Source organism: Staurois parvus, unplaced genomic scaffold (assembly GCF_062004578.1).
Source record: "Staurois parvus isolate SC_StPar_1 unplaced genomic scaffold, SC_StPar_1.0 ptg002838l, whole genome shotgun sequence".
NCBI lineage: Eukaryota > Metazoa > Chordata > Amphibia > Anura > Ranidae > Staurois > Staurois parvus.
Window position 1 is genome coordinate 8,339 of NW_028320634.1, and position 22,441 is coordinate 30,779.

General features: G+C 51.8%; 1 protein-coding gene across 1 annotated transcript; it reads right to left on the reverse strand.

Moving 5' to 3' along the window:
• Nucleotides 1-531: 531 nt before the first annotated feature.
• LOC149429056 (transmembrane emp24 domain-containing protein 6-like) lies at nt 532-12,521 on the reverse strand. The gene is made up of 4 exons (XM_089666775.1): nt 12,217-12,521; nt 4,905-5,031; nt 3,223-3,374; nt 532-1,871 (listed from the first exon to the last, which is right to left on the reverse strand). Exons 1-4 carry the CDS (start codon nt 12,415-12,417, stop codon nt 1,638-1,640), a joined length of 714 nt encoding a protein of 237 aa, XP_089522901.1. The 5' UTR covers nt 12,418-12,521; the 3' UTR covers nt 532-1,637.
• Between the last annotated feature and the right edge of the window lie 9,920 nt (nt 12,522-22,441).

The following is a 22,441-nucleotide window of genomic DNA, read 5'->3' on the forward strand; positions in this document are numbered from 1 at the left end:
TAGAACGCAAATGTGCGGCCGCTCGGCGTCTCGGCCCAGACGCGGGGACTCTGCACGTTTGCGTTCGGCCGACATGAAGAGGTTAAACCCAAAACCAGAAATATACAATGCAGCTCAGCAGGCATGAGATGGGGCGGCTGCATTATTTATTTATTTGAAAGGCTCTCACCTGATGATCCGGCCAGTATCGCACCTCCTGTATTAGAGCGCCCCCACTCTGGAGGAAGGAGCACAGGGGGGCACCTTTGGACGGCAGCATTGACAGTCTCGGGGGGGGGGGTGTTAGATGGACTAGCAGATTTAGATACATTAACACATTGAAGCCAATCTCCAGCTGACACTTTATAATTCGTTATAGTCACAGTTTTGTTCCTTTTGGGATGAAGGTTCTACATCAATAAATAAAAGCTGCTCATTGTAAGCCCCCCCCCCCCCCCCCCCGTCACTGTTGTATGGTCTCATCCATGTGAACTGATACATTCTTCCTGAGAGATTGAGCTTCTGAAAAACAACAGACCTACTGGCCGGATCACCAGATGAAAATACAAGAAAAGTCTAAGGGCCAGTTCACGCTAAGTGCGTTTCAGTTTGTTTTGTTTTGTTTTTCTGCATCCAAAACGCACAAAAAGTAGGTGATCTGGTTGATAATGTCATAGTTCACATCAGCACTTGCAGTTCCGGTGCATTCCGAATGCAGAAAAAAACAAAACCAGGCTCCATTTTTTTTCTGCACAGAACTGTACTGGAAAGCGGTAAACTGCATCAAAAAACGCACCGGAACACACATGACCCTATTTAAATTGAAGAAAAAGGGGAAAAAAATGAACTAGAACGTCTCAGACGCATCAAAAACATAGTTACAGTGCGTTCCAGATCCAGAAAAAAAAAGGCTGCATTTTTTTCTGCACAGAACTGTACTGGAACGTTGTAAAACGCATCAAAAATGCACCGAAACGCACTGGAACGCACATGTCCCTATTTAAATTAAAAAAGGGGAAAAAATGACCTGGAATGCATGAAAAACGCACAGGAATGCATCAAAAACGTGCATGCAGTGACACATCTAGACTGCGTTTCTACAGTGTGAACCGGCCCTAAGGGCTAATTCACAGTAGATGCCGTCCAGTGCGTTTTTATTCTGCATCATAAATGCATGCACAGTGTTTTCCATGTATTCCAATGGCCCTCGTTCCCACCAGTGCAGTCAGTTCCGGTTGCAGAAAAAAAAAGTAGAACGGGCTGCATTTTTTCTGCACAGAACTGTACTGGAACGTGGTAAAATGCATCAAAAATGCCTGTCTCTATTTAAAATGAAGAAAAGGGGGGAAATGAACTGGATCGCATCAAAAATGCACCGAAACGCGCCAAAAATACGCATGCAGAAACGCACCTGAGTGTTTCTATTGTGTGAACCGACCCTCAAAAAGAAAATGAACGCAGCCAACGTGTCTAAGAATTGGTAAGCTGCGAAATAATAAATGTTTGCTTTTGGGTTTATTACCACCGACACCCTAAACCGCAGAACCCTCCGTGACACCGATGGGCACATCCCCGGGACACTTGGCTTGTTGGGATGAGCTCTGTGCATCGCAGTTCCCGGGTTGTGCTGTGTATCATCAGTGCAGCATCGTGTCCTGTCAGCACCGCGGCTTCTGTGTCTCTGTGGTGGTCTTGACATTGAATAAGCGCTTCAGGAAGTAGAGCTGCAGGACCCCCGAGACCACGATGAGGATGCTGGTCCCGGCCGACCACCAGGTCACGTAGTGATAGTTGGACATCAGTCTGTAGTAATCGGAGCCTCTTCTCATGCGGGCGAACGTGTAATACCGCCACATGTGCAGGATGCGCCCCAGGACCACCTGAGAGCTCGCCTGAAAAGAGCAAATAGGAGGTCAGGGGCCCGTCCACTGCTATACTGACAGTCCCTCCAATAGTTCCCCCCGGACCCCACATTCACTATATCCGCTCTCCCCGGACCCCGCATTCACTATATCCTCTCTCCCCGGACCCCGCATTCGCTATATCCCCGGACCCCGCACTCGCTATATCCGCTCCCCCCGGACCCCGCACTCGCTATATCCGCTCTCCCCGGACCCCGCATTCACTATATCCCCTCTCCCCGGACCCCGCATTCCCTATATCCGCTCTCCCCGGACCCCGCATTCACTATATCCGCTCTCCCCGGACCCCGCATTCACTATATCCGCTCTCCCCGGACCCCGCATTCACTATATCCGCTCTCCCCGGACCCCGCATTCCCTATATCCGCTCTCCCCGGACCCCGCATTCACTATATCCGCTCTCCCCGGACCCCGCATTCACTGTATCCGCTCTCCCCGGACCCCGCATTCACTGTATCCGCTCTCCCCGGACCCCGCATTCACTATATCCGCTCTCCCCGGACCCCGCATTCACTATATCCGCTCTCCCCGGACCCCGCATTCACTGTATCCGCTCTCCCCGGACCCCGCATTCACTATATCCGCTCTCCCCAGACCCCGCATTCACTATATCCGCTCTCCCCGGACCCCGCATTCACTATATCCGCTCTCCCCGGACCCCGCATTCACTATATCCGCTCTCCCCGGACCCCGCATTCACTATATCCGCTCTCCCCGGACCCCGCATTCACTATATCCGCTCTCCCCGGACCCTGCATTCCCTATATCCGCTCTCCCCGGACCCCGCATTCACTATATCCGCTCTCCCCGGACCCTGCATTCCCTATATCCGCTCTCCCCGGACCCCGCATTCACTATATCCGCTCTCCCTGGTCCCTGCATTCACTATATCCACTCTCCCCGGACCCCGCATTCACTATATCCGCTCTCCCCGGACCCCGCATTCACTATATCCGCTCTCCCCGGACCCCGCGTTCACTATATCCGCTCTCCCCGGACCCCGCGTTCACTATATCCGCTCTCCCCGGACCCCGCGTTCACTATATCCCCGGAAGTGCATAATCACATACATAACTTGGCACAGGAAAGCCGCGCTGATGCAGTAAAACCGCTATTGGTTAAAATAAACTTTTTCCTAAACATTTGATAGACGGCCGAGCAAATATCATGCAACTTATAAAAAAAAATAGCAAAAATCACCATTTTATTAATATAATGGGTTTTTTTTGGGGGGGGGGGGAGTTCTAAGTCATTTTTCAGCAAAAAAAATGAATACTGATTTTTCCATGTATGACAGAAATGTCAGCATTGGCCGACTCACCTCAATGGTCGCTAAGGTGTCGTTTAACTTCTGTTTGTGGTCTTCAGGTCGGTGCTCAGGCCCCTCGCCATCATGGAAGACCCCAAAGTTGAGGTACACCTGAGCTGAGCCAAAGTGGTTCTGCCAGTTATTAACACACAGCTGATGGAATCCTGAGAAGCAGAAAGAGAGGAAACTCTTCAATACATAACAATTGGACCGCAACACGTGGAGCCGCCTTGTCGTGTGTCCTAGGTGAGGTATCTCTGTTCTTCACTATGACAGACATAACAGAAAGCAGAAATTCAGCAACAAACATTGTCGTGAAATGCAGCATGCATGAACACGTTGTACATCACGCTTCCAGCAACACATGTATGTGGCAAAAGTTGGCCCGCCTCTCTGACACCACATACTGTATAAGAACACCCATGGTGCATGGCCACATATAAGACCACCCATTGTGCATGGTGCATGGCCACATATAAGACCACCCATGGTGCATGGCCACATATAAGACCACCCATTGTGCATGGTTCATGGCCACATATAAGACCACCCATGGTGCATGGCCACATATAAGACCACCCATTGTGCATGGTGCATGGCCACATATAAGACCACCCATTGTGCATGGCCACATATAAGACCACCCATTGTGCATGGCCACATATAAGACCACCCATTGTGCATGGTGCATGGCCACATATAAGACCACCCATTGTGCATGGCCACATATAAGACCACCCATTGTGCATGCTGCATGGCCACCTATAGGAACAACCATTGTGTATGGTGCATGGCCACATATAAGAATCCCATTGTGCATGGTGCATGGCCACATATAAGACCACCCATGGTGCATGGCCACATATAAGACCACCCATTGTGTATGGTGCATGGCCACATATAAGAATCCCATTGTGCATGGCCACATATAAGACCACCCATTGTGCATGGTGCATGGCCACGTATAAGACCACCCATTGTGCATGGTGCATGGCCACATATAAGACCACCCATTGTGCATGGCCACATGGTTTGTGAAAGTTATAACGTCTACAAACTATGGGACACACACTGGAAATGCTAGTGATGGCGGAGATCAGTGATTTATAACGGACTGTGATAGTGCTGCGGACAATCTGACGCTTTGTGGGAACTGCCTGATGCTAACATCTGAGACGATCAAAGGGTTAACTGTGTGCCTACGTGTATCCTGTGTGCTGCTTTTGCTAAGGGATGTGACGGTTTTTATGCCCTGCTTTACAAGGAGACAAAAAACCCGCCACATCCCTGCTAACCATAGAGATCTGTGTTGTTTACCAACACAGAACTCTCTCCTGTCATCCGCTCCACCATTCGGCGGGTGCCGGGCTGTAAATCATTGGTCGGCACCCGCTGATCAGCTCCTGCCTGAGCCAGTGACAGTGCAGCTGAGTGAGCGGGAGCGAGCGCACGCATGCGCCCCCTACCTGGAAATACAAAGTCACGTATAGATACGTGATTTTGCGCAGAGCGCCTGCCCTGTGGCAGTAAAATTTCAGGAGTCGGTTAAAGTTCTTTCCCCCAAAGTGGTCGGCACCTACAAGGTCTCATTCTTCGTTTTTTGGGGTTTTTGGCCATCTATGGCGCTTCGAGTGTCACGGAGATCTGGGCCTCCAGATTCATTTCTTCTCTATGTAGAATAAGAACTCTTTTACCCGTCTCTTTGGTCACGAAGTTGATTTGTCCGCGTTCATCATTGGAGGTCTCCATCAGAAATCCCTGCGGGTTGTGGACCGAAGCCGACACCTTCCTGTCCTGCATGACTCCGGACGTCCATTGGACCTGCAAGGAGACCACAACGCAGTCTGAACCTGGCCGCCATCATACACAAGTATCATCCTGTATGTGCGGACCGCCATCCTGCTCTAGGATTCATAGTCAATAAAGTTTGTTGGCAATAAAGAACATGCAAACAAGAAAAACAAAATCCATACTTAGAGATCACAGTCCAGTACAGAACAGGGACTGATAAAGGAATCCCAGAGGAAAAGGAATCTGAAGCCAGATGATTGCTGCTTCCGAAAATGCCGCCTGCCTGTCCGCCATGCCTATGTATCTGATCCAATAGTCAGTTTACCAGACCCAGAACAAGCATGCAGATTAGGGGTTCTGACTTCACGTTGGTTCCGGGCAGGGCTGTCTTAATGCATGGGCACCCCTGGGCACTTCCCAAGGGCCCCAGGTACCGGGGGCCCCATTATGATCTTGCATTACATTATACTTTCCAACTGTCCTGGATTTGCCGGGACAGTCTGCTTTTTACTAAGCTGTCCCGGGATGGCCTGGGCAGCATCCCAGAAACTGTGTTGTGCCCTGATCCCAGTATTGTGTCCTCCTGATCCCAGTATTGTGCCCTCCTGATCCCAGTACTGTGCCCTCCTGATCCCAGTACTGTGCCCTCCTGATCTCAGTACTGTGTCCTCCTGATCCCAGTACTGTGCCCTCCTGATCCCAGTACTGTGCCCTCCTGATCCCAGTATTGTGTCCTCCTGATCCCAGTATTGTGCCCTCCTGGCTCCCCCTGTACTGTACCCTCCTGATCCCAGTATTGTGCCCTCCTGATCCCAGTATTGTGCCCTCCTGATCCCAGTATTGTGCCCTCCTGATCCCAGTGTGGTGCCCTCCTGACTCTCCTTGTACTGTGCCCTCCTGATCCCAGTATTGTGCCCTCCTGATCCCAGTATTGTGCTCTCGTCATCCCAGTACTGTGTCCTCCTGATCTCAGTATTATATCCTCCTGATCTCAGTATTATGTCCTGATCCCAGTATTGTGCCCTCCTGATCCCAGTATTATGCCCTCCTGATCCCAGTACTGTGCCCCCAATCCCAGTATTGTGTCCTCCTGATCCCAGTATTGTGCCCCCAATCCCAGTATTATGCCCTCCTGATCCCAGTATTATGTCCTGATCCCAGTATTGTGTCCTCCTGATCCCAGTACTGTGCCCCCAATCCCAGTATTGTGTCCTCCTGATCCCAGTATTGTGCCCCCAATCCCAGTATTGTGCCCCCTGATCCCAGTACTGTGCCCCCAATCCCAGTATTGTGTCCTCCTGATCCCAGTATTGTGCCCTCCTGATCCCAGTATTATGCCCTCCTGATCCCAGTATTGTGCCCTTCTGATCCCAGTATTGTGCCCTCCTGATCCCAGTATTGTGCCCTCCTGGCTCCCCCTGTACTGTACCCTCCTGATCCCAGTATTGTGCCCTCCTGATCCCAGTGTGGTGCCCTCCTGACTCTCCTTGTACTGTGCCCTCCTGATCCCAGTATTGTGCCCTCCTGATCCCAGTATTGTGCCCTCCTGATCCCAGTATTTTGCTCTCGTCATCCCAGTACTGTGTCCTCCTGATCTCAGTATTATATCCTCCTGATCTCAGTATTATGTCCTGATCCCAGTATTGTGCCCTCCTGATCCCAGTATTATGCCCTCCTGATCCCAGTACTGTGCCCCCAATCCCAGTATTGTGTCCTCCTGATCCCAGTATTGTGCCCCCAATCCCAGTAATATGCCCTCCTGATCCCAGTATTGTGCCCCCAATCCCAGTATTATGCCCTCCTGATCCCAGTACTGTGCCCCCAATCCCAGTATTATGCCCTCCTGATCCCAGTATTATGCCCTCCTGATCCCAGTATTATGTCCTGATCCCAGTATTGTGTCCTCCTGATCCCAGTACTGTGCCCCCAATCCCAGTATTGTGTCCCCCTGATCCCAGTATTGTGCCCCCAATCCCAGTATTATGCCCTCCTGATCCCAGTATTGTGCCCCCTGATCCCAGTACTGTGCCCCCAATCCCAGTATTGTGTCCTCCTGATCCCAGTATTGTGCCCTCCTGATCCCAGTATTATGCCCTCCTGATCCCAGTATTGTGCCCTTCTGATCCCAGTATTGTGCCCTCCTGATCCCAGTAATGTGCCCTTCTGATCCCAGTATTGTGCCCTCCTGATCCCAGTATTGTGCCCTCCTGCCTCCCCTCCCCACACTGTGCCCTCCTGATCCCAGTATTGTGCCCTCCTGATCCCAGTACTGTGCCCTCCTGATCCCAGTATTGTGCCCTCCTGATCCCAGTATTGTGCCCTCCTGATCCCAGTATTGTGCCCTCCTGATCCCAGTACTCTGCCCTTTGTGTTGATCAGTCTCCAGTCACACCACTGCAATGTATAATCACACAATTTGTGTGCCATTTCAGCGTGATATCTGAAGACTTGATTGCTACTTGTGAAGATTTTCAACGATTTGCAGTGCGATTTCCATTCTATTCTTTGTATGTGAAATCCCAACAAAACTGCAAAAAAAAGTAATGCAGGACCTACTTTAGAAATCGCGCCGCAGCAAATCGCATGGGAAGACGCCGACATTCACATTCATTAGATGCGATTTCAATCCTCAAATCTCACCGCTGTGACCGGCCACTTAGGCTGATTTATGGCACGTTTTTTATTGTCTAAAATCAATTTTATTGAAAGTCCAAATCAATATATTTTGAATTCTGTCAACTATTTCTACTTTAATTCCTGAGAGTTGCTGACAGGGACGGACTGACCATTTGGAAACTCAGGTACTGCCCGAGGGCCCGGGGTCAGTAGGGGGCCCCATGAGATGCCCCTGGTACCTTTTTCATAGGCTTTTTTGAGTTTGGGCAAGGACACAGGGGCCCCATGATCCCCTATTGCCCGGGGGCCCCATGAGTTGTCAGTCCGCCCCTGCTCGCTGAGTAAATTGGGGGCGGGCTGGTAGGCTGGACTCGGTCGGAGCCGCAAGGATTTCTAAAGCAGTGAATGCGATACTTCCGGTGCGACTCGTATAGACAGATGTCCTGCAAGTCGCACCTCAAGTGGGAATGACATCCGACTTTGAAATTGTGCGACTTGACTGGGAGTCGGATCGGTGTGACCGGGACCTTAACAGCCAGCTGAAGGCTTCAAGGACTAGAAGTGTCTCCGCCAAATACAAAAACTACACTTTGCTTTACGCTTTGTTCCCAATAAAGAACCTCTGACTAGTTCATCTTCAGCCGGGATTCACACTGACGCAGTGCGGGATTCTCAGCGTTTTCTGTGCGAATTCCTCACCGCATCAGAATCGCACCCCGTTCATGCGAACCGCTGCGGGTGTGTATGTCAAGTTAACAACACCCCGAAAGCGGTCCGCAAAATGCGGTGCCATGTGCAGACTCGGATCGCATGGGTGTGAATACCCGTGTGATCCGATTCTAGTGTGGACCCAAAAAAGGGTCCTGCGCCTTGTTGGTGCGGTGCGATTAGAGCCATACATAATGTACGCCGCCGATCGCACCGCACACAAATCACGTGATCTGCACAGGAATGCGGCGCGGTTCCCGTGTGAATCACATGTGATGTACCGCACCGCATATATGTGAACCCGGGCTTAATGGAATGAGGCCGAGCCGGTATTCGTTCTCTGGGACGGTCGCAGGAGTTGGCTGCAGCAGGGGGTCACCTTGCTGCAGGTGATAAGGCGCTGCTGAGACAACTTTGGGTTGGCAGCAGATGTTGTGTTCCCAGGAATATCATCGTCAGCACAAACTTCGACAGGAAAGCTTTCCACCTCGCTTCACACCATGTGCTCTATAAGCCCCCTCCCCCCATTCACACCACGCGCTCTATAAGCACCCTCCCCCCATTCACACCACGCGCTCTATAAGCCCCCTCCCCCATTCACACAACGCGCTCTATAAGCACCCTCCCCCCATTCACGCCACGCACTCTATAAGCCCCCTCCCCCCCATTCACGCCACGCGCTCTATAAGCCCCCTCCCCCCATTCACACCACGCGCTCTATAAGCCCCCTCCCCCCATTCACACCACGCGCTCTATAAGCCCCCTCCCCCATTCACACCACGCGCTCTATAAGCCCCCTCCCCCCATTCACACCACGCGCTCTATAAGCCCCCTCCCCCATTCACACCACGCGCTCTATAAGCCCCCTCCCCCCATTCACACTACGTGCTCTATAAGCCCCCCCTTCACACTACGTGCTCTATAAGCCCCCCTTCACACCACGTGCTCTATAAGCCCCCTCCCCCATTCACACTACGTGCTCTATAAGCCCCCCCTTCACACCACACGCTCTATAAGCCCCCTCCCCCCAATCACACCACGCACGTGAAATCACGTGACCAGAACGGCGGCTGAGGCCATTCCTTATCATTGGACTGCTGGGTCGGTGGAGCAGCGTCCATCTCTTCACTCACTTCAACTAGGTTGGTTTTGATGGATCTCCACTGAAAAAGTCAGATTGCTCAAAACTGAGAACCACATGGTGGGTGGAGGAGGGGGGGGGGGGCAGATTTATTAAAAGAAAACAAAAACAAAAAAAAAACCTTCAAAAAAGCTATTAAATGTGTAAATGGGAAATAAAGCCTAACAAGGAAAAAATAAAAAGCTATGGATAGGTTATGAAGAGAGAAATCTGGACCTTCTCGGCAAATGTATGAAATGCTGCGTTTATTTTATTAAAATCTTTAACTCTCATGACCCCTTTGGGGAGCGTCTTCATGACCCCTTTGGGGAGCGTCTTCATGACCCCTTCGGGGAGCGTCTTCATGACCCCTTTGGGGAGCGTCTTCATGACCCCTTCGGGGAGCGTCTTCATGAGCTTCTATGGCAGCCTTACTCAACCTTTTTTACCCCCAAAGGTATCCTTGCCATAATTTTCAGGTCTTGGAGAACCTCTGCTAAAATTAGTCCAATGGTGGCCATTGGGAAAATGCCCCTTCCAGTGGTGGTGGTCAGTGGGAAGAAAGCGCCCCTTACAGTCATGGCTCTGCCAAGATGGAACTATGTGGAACCATCACATGGGAGGTGGGGTAGCCACAGCACAAGAAGCCCCTTGCCACTTCTGAAGGAACCCTGGCTGAGAATGGCTTTTTGGAGCTTCTATGGAAACCCGTCTCAACCTTTTTACCTCCAAAGAAACCTTGTAATGAATCTCAGGTCTCATGGAACCCCAGCTAAAATGAGTCCTTTACTGGCCTTTGAGAAAAAGTTCCTTCCATTGGTGGTGGTCAGTGGGAAGAATGTGCCCCTTACAGTCATGGCTCTGCCAAGCTGGAACTATGCGGGCACCATCCCATGGGAGGTCAGTTAGCCATGACACAAGAAGCCCCTAGCTACCTCTGGATGAAACCTGGTTGAGAATGGCTTGGTGGAGCTTCTATGGCAACCTTTCTCAACCTTTTAATGCCCAAAGGAACCCTTGTAATAAATTTCAGGTCTCATGGAACCCCGGCTAAAATGAGTCCTTTGCTGGTCTTTGAGAAAAAGTTCCTTCCGTTGGTGGTGGTCAGTGGGAAGAACGTGCCACTTACAGTCATGGCTCCGGCTCTGCCAAGCTGGAACTATGTGGAACCATCACATGGGAGGTCAGTTAGCCATGACACAAGAAGCCCCTAGCTACCTCTGGAGAAACCTGGTTGAGAATGGCTTTGTGGAGCTTCTATGGCAACCTTTCTCAACCTTTTAATGCCCAAAGGAACCCTTGTAATAAATTTCAGGTCTCATGGAACCCCGGCTAAAATGAGTCCTTTGCTGGTCTTTGAAGAAAAAGTTCCTTCCACTGGTGGTGGTCAGTGGGAAGAATGTGCCCCTTACAGTCATGGGTCTGGCTCTGCCAAGTGGTCTTGGACATGGAACTATGCGGGTACCATCCCATGGGAGGCCAGTTGGTCACAACACAAGAAGCCCCTAGCCACCCCTGGAGGAACCTGGTTGAGAATGGCTTTGTGAAGCTTCTATGAGAACCTTTCTCAACCTTTTTACCCCCAAAGGGACCCCAGAGGGAAGAATGTGCCCCTTACAGTCATGGCCCTGGCTCTGCCAAGCAGGAACTACGCAAATATGTGGCTTTTCAGTGGGTGGGCCTTGGTGCCGAGGAGCCACGTTTGTGTACCCAATGTGCCGAGAGCGCTCACGCTTTGTGCTCCCGGCACATTTATCGGCGCTCACCCTGCGTGCTCCCGGCACATTTATCGGCGCTCACCCTGCGTGCTCCCGGCACATTTATCGGCGCTCACCCTGCGTGCTCCCGGCACATTTTTATCGGCGCTCACCCTGCGTGCTCCCGGCACATTTATCAGTGCTCACCCTGCGTGCTCCCGGCACATTTACCAGCACCTCATGGAAAGGTCCCAATTGCTGCTTGTGGTCAGGAGCTTTCCAATCATGTCACATGGCCCTAATCCCCACCCCGTCTTCTGGAGTCGCAAACCCCTTCTTAGAGGGCCAGGAGGCTCAGGCACCAAGGGGTTAAAATGACAAACACGTAATGGTTTTGGTGTTTTTTTCGGGACCCAGCCGGCGCACCTGGCTCCTCCCCCTCGAGCAGTGCTCCCCCAGGGAAAGCCGCTTGTCCTGGGGGCACCACTTCATGCTTGTCCCCAAACTGCTGCGCTATGCGTCCATAAGACACATAGAGCCGCGTCTCGGTCCCACCCCAGCCTCCCGCTGCTGTCTCAGCCAATGAGGAGCAGAGGCTGTCGTGAATGTCGCTGGATCAGAGCGGGCTCAGGTAAGGATTGGGGGGCTGGGGGGGATTCTGCACTCAGGTTTTTCACCTTCCTGCATACATGAACCTTGAGCCTTTAGAACCACTTTACCACCGGTGACGGTGGGAGCACCAAATCATGCCACTCTAGTGGCTGATCGGCAACGTCTCTGTAGACCGACACCCTGCTGGCCTGGATGAGAGGACGAGCGTCAGCGGGACAGCACATCTGGTTATATGATCCCGTCATGTGTGGAGATAAGTGCCCGAGGTCGAATGACATCAAAGATATTCGATTCTGTCATCCATGCCAATCACATGACGCGATGTAGAAAAGCAGATGTTACGTTGTATTTCCTGCTGGAATATGAATTGATCATCGCGCACACTTACCTTCCCTACACCAGATGCAATCAGATCTGTTATACAATACCGATAGGTATAAACTGCTGGAGACGGCCACCTACCTCATATCCAAAGTAGAAATAGGAGCTTTGGTGGGCAAAGTGATAGAAGCATTCTGTGCCGGCCGGTCCCACCAAGATGGCGAAGTCGTAGCGGTCAGCTCCGCGGAACAAGGGCTGGGAGTTGGCGCTGCTCAGAGGCTCGGTCTTCTGTGGAAAGCCTTGGAGGAAAAGGGACAAGAGGAGGAAGACTGCGAGGAGCATGATGTGTGCGGGCCGAGGAAGAGAGCGACCGCTGGATCCCAGAGCCACCTCAGCAATGATTAACCCGAGAGGGGCGGCACCAACCAGCCAAGGCTCAGCACAGAGACGCCTCGGAGAGGAATTCTGTACCTATCAATGTATTCCCTGAACCCTCATGGAGACCTACTAGCCAGGCACAAACCTTACTCTCCACCAGTTGCCCCATCCAACCTTGCCCAGGTCCGCCTCCAACCCCACCCCTGGCCCCGCCCCCTTAAAGCTGATGACATTACATTTTTCTTTAGAATAAAGAGTGCAAAATATAAACTATTCCTCCCACTGACACCTAGCGTGGGGCGTTGTTCCGGTTACCGATACCGACGACGGGGTAGAATTCCTCCCACTGACACCGAGCGTGGGGTGTTGTTCCGGTTACCGATACCAACGACGGGGTAGAATTCCTTCCACTGACACCAAGTGTGGGGCGTTGTTCCGTTTACCGATACCGACGACGGGGTAGAATTCCTCCCACTGACACCAAGCGCGGGGCGTTGTTCCGTTTACCGATACCGACGACGGGGTAGAATTCCTCCCACTGACACCGAGCGTGGGGCGTTGTTCCGTTTACCGATACCGACGACGGGGTAGAATTCCTCCCACTGACACCGAGCGTGGGGCGTTGTTCCGCTTACCAATACCGATGACGGTAGAATTCCTCCCACTGACACCAAGCGTGGGGCGTTGTTCCGTTTACCGATACCAACGACGGGGTAGAATTCCTCCCACTGACACCAAGCGTGGGGCGTTGTTCCGCTTACCAATACCGATGACGGGGTAGAATTCCTTCCACTGACACCAAGCGTGGGGCGTTGTTCCGCTTACCGATACCGATGACGGGGTAGAATTCCTCCCACTGACACCAAGCGTGGGGCGTTGTTCCGTTTACCGATGCCGACGACGGGGTAGAATTCCTCCCACTGACACCAAGCGTGGGGCGTTGTTCCGTTTACCGATACCAACGACGGGGTAGAATTCCTCCCACTGACACCAAGCGTGGGGCGTTGTTCCGCTTACCAATACCGATGACGGGGTAGAATTCCTTCCACTGACACCAAGCGTGGGGCGTTGTTCCGCTTACCGATACCGATGACGGGGTAGAATTCCTCCCACTGACACCAAGCGTGGGGCGTTGTTCCGTTTACCGATGCCGACGACGGGGTAGAATTCCTCCCACTGACACCAAGTGTGGGGCGTTGTTCCGTTTACCGATGCCGATGACGGGGTAGAATTCCTCCCACTGATGCAAACGCTGATGTGTGATTCTTTCCACTGAAACCACAGTTAAGGCATTAATACTCCCAATTAAAATCCTGGGAACCTTGGAGTCTCCACCACCATGTAATAGTCCCACTTCACACCTCCAGCCTTAACTGAGAATCCGGGAATCTCAGCATCTCCACCATCATACATGCTGCACGCTTCAGTGGAGGGGGAAGGAAGTAGAACTATTGCATGTTGGTGGAGACAGCGAGGTCCTTGGACTTTCAGTTAAGGGTGGAGGTGTCCATGGACTGAAATCCAGGCACCTCAATCTCAAAGAGAGGGATGGGGGTGGGGGGGGGGTCAGAGAGAGGGGGTGAGAAAGAGAGAGGGGGGGTGTGAGAGAGAGGGAGGAGGGGTCAGAGAGAGGGAGGGAGGTCAGAGAGAGGGAGTGAGAAAGAGAGAGAGAACGGGGGTGTGAGAGGGAGGAGGGGTCAGAGAGAGGGAGTGAGAAAGAGAGAGAGAACAGGGGTGTGAGAGAGAGGGAGGAGGGGTCAGAGAGAGGGAGGGAGGTCAGAGAGAGGGAGTGAGAAAGAGAGAGAGAACGGGGGTGTGAGAGAGCAGGGGGGGGTGAGAGAGAGGGAGGAGGGGTCAGAGATAGGGAGGGAGGTCAGAGAGAGGGAGTGAGAAAGAGAGAGAACGGGGGTGTGAGAGAGAGGGAGGAGGGGTCAGAGAAAGGGAGGGAGGAGGGGTCAGAGAGAGGGAGTGAGAAAGAGAGAGAGAACGGGGGTGTGAGAGAGCGGGGGGGGGGGGGGGTGAGAGAGAGGGAGGAGGGGTCAGAGAGAGGGAGGGAGGTCAGAGAGAGGGAGTGAGAAAGAGAGAGAGAACGGGGGTGTGAGAGAGGGGGGGGGGGTGAGAGAGAGGGAGGAGGGGTCAGAGAGAGGGAGGGAGGTGCTGTCACACTTTGATTGACAATTGCGCAGTCATGCAAGATTGCACCCATATGACATTTTTATCATTTTTTTTCTCACAAATAGAGCTTTCTTTTGGTGGTATGTACTCCCCGCTGGGCGCTTTACTTTTTGCATTATAAACAAAAAAAGTGCAAAAATTGAAAAAAAAAAGTTTCTTTGTTTCTATTATAAAATTTTTCAAACAGGTAATTTTTCTCTTTCACTGAAATGCGTTGATGAGGCAGCACTGATGGGCACTGATAGGCAGCACTAATGAGGTGTCACAGATAGGCGGCACTGATAGGTGACACTGATAGACAGCACTGATAGGTGGCTCTGACTGGCATCACTGCTGGGCACTGACTGGCAGCAATGCTGGGCACTGACTGGCAGCAATGCTGGGCTGCACTGATGGGCACTTGTGAGTGGCACTGGTGGGCGCAGGTGGCTGGCACTGCTGGGTGGCACAGGTGGGTGGAACTGCTGGGCACAGGTGGGTGGCACTGCTGGGTGGCACAGGTGGGTGGAACTGCTGGGCACAGGTGGGGGGCACTGCTGGGTGGCACAGGTGGGGGGCACTGCTGGGCACAGGTGGGTGCACTGCTGGGTGGCACAGGTGGGTGGCACTAGTGGGAACAGGTGGGGGGCACTGCTGGGCACAGGTGGGGGGCACTGCTGGGTGGCACAGGTGGGTGGTATAGGAGGGTGCATTGCTGGGTGGAACTGGTGGGTTGCACTGCTGGGCACCGATCATCAGGGCACTGATGATCGGTGCCGATCTCTGCTCTGACAACTGCCGATCTCTGCTCTCACAACTGCCGATCCTCGGCAGTACTTTCCTCGCACTCTGCCAGCGTGAGGAAAGTGCAGCTGAGAACTGGCAATTGCATTTATCGGTGATCAGCGTGTTTTTGGACACGGCTGATCACGTGGTAAAAGGCCGCTGTGATTGGCCTTTTACCACATCATGTGATCAGCTGTGTCCGTAGGACACAGGGATCACGGAGATCGCCGGGGGCGCGCAGGAGAGCGCGTTCCGGGAGGACGTCATATGACACCTCCCAGAACTGGCCAGCTGCAGTGTAGCCGTCATTCAGCTATCTGCGGTTGGGAAGTATTAAAGGGACACCAGGTAGGGGGGGTGGGGGGGGCAGGAAGGGGTTAAAGAACTTTCTAGTAAATGGTGCAAATCTTAAAGTGGCAGTAAAGGCAAATCCTGGCGAACACTAACCCCGCCCTCAGCCCCATTCCAGGCCGAACCTACCTAGCCCTGTAAAGGGACACCAATCGCTGTACTTACCTGTCCTGCAGCCGCTCCGCTCTCCAGTGGCGCCCTCTATGTGCAGGAGATGGGAAGTGACGTCCCCCATGGAGTTACTATGGGACTTCTGTTGTCGGCTGCGTCTCCTGCACACTGAAGCCGCTGCTGACAGCTCAGCCTGGGACCGGAGCGGAGCGGACCGGAGCGGAGCGGCCGAGGGACAGGTAAATTCAGCGATTCTTCCTTTACAGGACTAGAGAGATTGGGCTCAGAATGGGGCTGAAGGCGGCTTTACAGTTACTTAGGATTCGCCTTCCACTTTAGGCCCCGTTCAGATATCACGTTGCAGGAAAAAGTGTTCCGGCTGCGATTCCGGCTTCCTGTGTTGTGCAGAAGGCGGCCCATTCACTTCAATGCGCTTCCAGCGATTGTGATGGATACAATTTTGTCTGATTCAGCAGGAAAGAGATGAAATCCGCTCCCTATGTGGCCATTCTCCTCTATGGAGCGGTGGACGTGTGTCCGTTTACACCTGCCGACATCCAATCAGATCCCGCCACAAAGAGACGGATGGGGATCCAATGACCCCTCCGTCCCTCGGATTGGATGGAAACGGACAGGCGATCTGTTTCCATAGAGGACAGTGGGCTGTGTGTGTCCGCTCTGCAGCAGCGGAGCAGACACAGACCTATCATCCGCTTGAGAGACATCCCCCGCTGAGCAAGTGGATCCACTGGCGGGTCCGCCCCGTGTGAAAGGCAACCAATGAGAAGAAGTGATGAGAGATCCGCCCGGCGGGAGGACAGGACGGCTGCACTAGTCTACCCGCTCCACCTGCTTTGTTTTCCATCCTTTCACCTGGGAGGATAAAAAGACAAATCATTCAACAAAAGCCGAATCCAGGAAACCAGATGGATACCTAGAAGGGAGATTGGATTCCTGTCCATCCAGTCCTGACATATACACAGCTCTGCCACACACTAGGAGGATGACACCACTCACTAGAACTAAAGGCAGAACTGTTAGATTTGTATATAATGGAGAGAGATGTTATTAGTATCCGTGTCAGCCGAGTATGTTGTAGTCCTCCTGCACACGGGACGTTTTTACAGCGGCTGTTTTTGATGTTTTTTCCTGCAGCCAGTAACCCCCCCCCCCCTCCCCCCAGCATGTTCTCCTATGTGTCCGTACACACAGACTGGAATCGACACATGTTCTCCTATGTGTCCGTACACACAGACCGGAATCAACGCGTGTTCTCCTATGTGTCCGTACACACAGACTGGAATCGACACATGTTCTCCTATGTGTCCGTACACACAGACCGGAATCAACGCATGTTCTATGTGTCCGTACACACAGACCGGAATCAACGCGTGTTCTATGTGTCCGTACACACAGACCGGAATCAACGCGTGTTCTCCTATGTGTCCGTACACACAGACCGGAATCAACGCGTGTTCTCCTATGTGTCCGTACACACAGACTGGAATCAACGCATGTTCTCCTATGTGTCCGTACACACAGACTGGAATCAACGCGTGTTCTCCTATGTGTCCGTACACACAGACTGGAATCGACGCGTGTTCTCCTATGTGTCCGTACACACAGACTGGAATCCACGCGTGTTCTCCTATGTGTCCGTACACACAGACTGGAATCGACGCGTGTTCTCCTATGTGTCCGTACACACAGACCGGAATCGACGCGTGTTCTCCTATGTGTCCGTACACACAGACCGGAATCAACGCGTGTTCTCCTATGTGTCCGTACACACAGACTGGAATCAACGCGTGTTCTCCTATGTGTCCGTACACACAGACCGGAATCGACGCGTGTTCTCCTATGTGTCCGTACACACAGACCGGAATCAACGCATGTTCTCCTATGTGTCCGTACACACAGACCGGAATCAACGCATGTTCTATGTGTCCATACACACAGACCGGAATCAACGCGTGTTCTCCTATGTGTCCGTACACACAGACTGGAATCAACGCGTGTTCTCCTATGTGTCCGTACACACAGACCGGAATCAACGCGTGTTCTCCTATGTGTCCGTACACACAGACCGGAATCAACGCGTGTTCTCCTATGTGTCCGTACACACAGACCGGAATCAACGCGTGTTCTCCTATGTGTCCGTACACACAGACTGGAATCAACGTGTGTTCTCCTATGTGTCCGTACACACAGACTGGAATCGACGCATGTTCTCCTATGTGTCCGTACACACAGACTGGAATCAACGCATGTTCTCCTATGTGTCCGTACACACAGACTGGAATCAACGCGTGTTCTATGTGTCCGTACACACAGACCGGAATCAACGCATGTTCTCCTATGTGTCCGTACACACAGACCGGAATCAACGCATGTTCTCCTATGTGTCCGTACACACAGACTGGAATCAACGCATGTTCTCCTATGTGTCCGTACACACAGACTGGAATCAACGCGTGTTCTCCTATGTGTCCGTACACACAGACTGGAATCAACGTGTGTTCTCCTATGTGTCCGTACACACAGACTGGAATCAACGCGTGTTCTATGTGTCCGTACACACAGACTGGAATCAACGCATGTTCTCCTATGTGTCCGTACACACAGACCGGAATCAACGCATGTTCTCCTATGTGTCCGTACACACAGACTGGAATCAACGCATGTTCTCCTATGTGTCCGTACACACAGACTGGAATCAACGCATGTTCTCCTCGGTGTCCGTACACACAGACTGGAATCAACGCGTGTTCTCCTATGTGTCCGTACACACAGACTGGAATCAACGCATGTTCTCCTATGTGTCCGTACACACAGACTGGAATCAACGCGTGTTCTATGTGTCCGTACACACAGACTGGAATCAACGCATGTTCTCCTATGTGTCCGTACACACAGACCGGAATCAACGCATGTTCTCCTATGTGTCCGTACACACAGACTGGAATCAACGCATGTTCTCCTATGTGTCCGTACACACAGACTGGAATCAACGCATGTTCTCCTCGGTGTCCGTACACACAGACTGGAATCAACGCGTGTTCTCCTATGTGTCCGTACACACAGACTGGAATCAACGCGTGTTCTCCTATGTGTCCGTACACACAGACTGGAATCGACACGTTCTCCTATGTGTCCGTACACACAGACCGGAATCACCGCATGTTCTCCTATGTGTCCGTACACACAGACTGGAATCAACGCATGTTCTCCTATGTGTCCGTACACACAGACTGGAATCAACGCGTGTTCTCCTATGTGTCCGTACACACAGACCGGAATCAACGCATGTTCTATGTGTCCATACACACAGACCGGAATCAACGCATGTTCTCCTATGTGTCCGTACACACAGACCGGAATCAACGCGTGTTCTCCTATGTGTCCGTACACACAGACCGGAATCAACGCGTGTTCTCCTATGTGTCTGTACACACAGACTGGAATCGACGCGTGTTCTCCTATGTGTCCGTACACACAGACTGGAATCGACGCGTGTTCTCCTATGTGTCCGTACACACAGACCGGAATCGACGCGTGTTCTCCTATGTGTCCGTACACACAGACCGGAATCGACGCGTGTTCTCCTATGTGTCCGTACACACAGACCGGAATCGACGCGTGTTCTCCTATGTGTCCGTACACACAGACCGGAATCAACGCATGTTCTCCTATGTGTCCGTACACACAGACCGGAATCAACGCATGTTCTATGTGTCCATACACACAGACCGGAATCAACGCGTGTTCTCCTATGTGTCCGTACACACAGACTGGAATCAACGCGTGTTCTCCTATGTGTCCGTACACACAGACCGGAATCAACGCGTGTTCTCCTATGTGTCCGTACACACAGACCGGAATCGACGCGTGTTCTCCTATGTGTCCGTACACACAGACCGGAATCAACGCGTGTTCTCCTATGTGTCCGTACACACAGACCGGAATCAACGCGTGTTCTCCTATGTGTCCGTACACACAGACTGGAATCGACGCATGTTCTCCTATGTGTCCGTACACACAGACTGGAATCAACGCATGTTCTCCTATGTGTCCGTACACACAGACCGGAATCAACGCATGTTCTCCTATGTGTCCGTACACACAGACTGGAATCAACGCATGTTCTCCTATGTGTCCGTACACACAGACTGGAATCAACGCATGTTCTCCTCGGTGTCCGTACACACAGACTGGAATCAACGCGTGTTCTCCTATGTGTCCGTACACACAGACTGGAATCAACGCATGTTCTCCTATGTGTCCGTACACACAGACTGGAATCAACGCGTGTTCTATGTGTCCGTACACACAGACTGGAATCAACGCATGTTCTCCTATGTGTCCGTACACACAGACCGGAATCAACGCATGTTCTCCTATGTGTCCGTACACACAGACTGGAATCAACGCATGTTCTCCTATGTGTCCGTACACACAGACTGGAATCAACGCATGTTCTCCTATGTGTCCGTACACACAGACTGGAATCAACGCATGTTCTCCTATGTGTCCGTACACACAGACTGGAATCAACGCATGTTCTCCTATGTGTCTGTACACACACCTGTAAATCATGGCAAACTGGCGTTTTTGGACTTTTTTTTACTTTTCTTTGGTTAAAAATAAAAACGCTAAAAAAACAAAAACGCCGCTAAACGCTAATGCCAAACAGCTACCCCCCCCCCCCCCCCTTGTGCATGGAGCCTGAAAAACGCAGTAAATTGCGGAAAGCCAGCATTAGACTGTAATCAATGTGTTTTGGCCGGAAGAAACACCCAGGACTAGCGGGTCACTAGAGGAGTTTTTTAGCTGGAAAAATGCTCTAATGCTGAAAAAATGCAGTAAATCGCGGCAAACCGGCATTTTTGGATTTTTTTTGACAAAAAAATGAAAAAACGCGGCTAAACGCTAATACAAAAATGCTGAAAAACTCCATTTTTTAACGTGACTTTACACAGCTAACGTTCCCAGCGGTATCATGACGCCCCCCCCGGTGTGCATGGAGCCTTAGGGGGGATAAACAACTAATATACAGATCTGTGTTGTCGCTGTGATTGGCAGGAGCACAATCTATTTCAGGTTCTTTGGGGGTAAATTCTTGTAATAGCAAGAAATATACAGCTGCATTTAAAAAAATTTTTTTTTTTTTTTATAGATTTGGGTCAGTTTTCCTTTGAAAAGAAAAGAAAAAAAAAAAAAAAAAACCAGCGGCCATCTATTGCCATTTACCACCAAAAGAAAATCCAATTTGTCCTGAAAAAATGGCGGAATAATGCGCCCGGATACACAAAGTAGCTGCCATTAACCTTTGTTTTGCCCTCGGTCATTAAGGGGTTAAAGGTCGGCAGTTGTGTGTTCTGTGCTGCAGATTTGAATTTTGTCAGTTAGAGCTAAAAATAGCACAGTGCTGTTGCCATGGTTACCAGCCTCTCTGTCACAGTGAGGAGGTAGAGCTTATCCGCTTTGTTACAGTGAGTGGGTGGGGCTTAGGCTTTATCACAGTGAGGGGGCAGGGCTTAGCCTCTTTGTCACCGTGAGGGGGTGGGGCTTAGCCTCTTTGTCGCTGTGAGGGGCGGAGCTTAGCTTGTTTGTCACTGTGAAGGGGTGGAGCTTAGCTTGTTTGTCACTGTGAGGGGAGGAGCTTAGCTTGTTTGTCACAGTGAGGGGGCGGAGCTTAGCTTGGTTGTCACAGTGAGGGGGCGGGGCTTCAGGCAGAGAGAGCACCTGCAGCTCAGTCCGTGTTTGACTATCGAAGGAGTAGGAAGCGATTTCTCTCTGTCTTCAGCATTATATAGGATGCGTTGGATCCAACACCATCGAGATCGTTCTGAGAGGATCGTCCGAAACCGAGCAACACAGGAGAGAGCAGGACTACCAATGGAATACCACCAGCCAGCCGTACAGCCCCAGGTTACTGCCCCCCAGAGGGGCCCTCCTGGGGCAATTAGGCGACGATTTAAGGATTACAACAAAGCTGAACCTCTGAACACCATCCAAGAGAGATCAACACAGGAGCGAGCGGGGCCCTCAGCAGGGGGCCACCAGCCAGCCATACAGCCCCAGGTTACTGCCCCCAGGAGGGGCGTGCTTAGGGCAATCAGGAAGGGCATCAGGGCAGCTACACGCAGAATTTGGCCCTGTTGTCAACCAACGACCAGGAAAGACACTGACTGTAAGTACTCTAATACTAGCACTGCAGGGCGATATAATGTATGTCGCCCACATATATACTATATACACCGGGGTCACTGCTATATACACCTAGAGGGGTCACTGCATGGAGTAGGGAAGTGTTAGGACCCCTGTCAGCTCCCCATTAGGGAGACTCACCCTCCCCATGTGTCCTGATCACCAATGTCACCAGGATGGGAAGTGATGGAAGATCCCCCAGGACAGGAAGAGAGGGGAAATCTGATGATGGGGACACGGCTTCCGGTGACAACAGTCTAGGAGGGGACTGAGCTCACCCTGGAGAGATTTCTTCCCAAGTCTTCCTGTGTTTACAGAACAGATGAAGGGAAATCTCTCCATCAGGAGTGGAAGGTGACAGGAGTCAGGTCAGGGG

Excerpts from the sequence above, each read along its gene's own strand:
- LOC149429056 (XM_089666775.1), bottom strand. The coding sequence starts at position 12,417 with ATGCTCCTCGCAGTCTTCCTCCTCTTGTCCCTTTTCCTCCAAGGCTTT. Across the intron at positions 5,032-12,216 it reads ATTTCTACTTTGGATATGAG|GTCCAATGGACGTCCGGAGT; the intron begins GTAGGTGGCCGT and ends GTCTCCTTGCAG. Across the intron at positions 1,872-3,222 it reads ACACCTTAGCGACCATTGAG|GCGAGCTCTCAGGTGGTCCT; the intron begins GTGAGTCGGCCA and ends TGCTCTTTTCAG.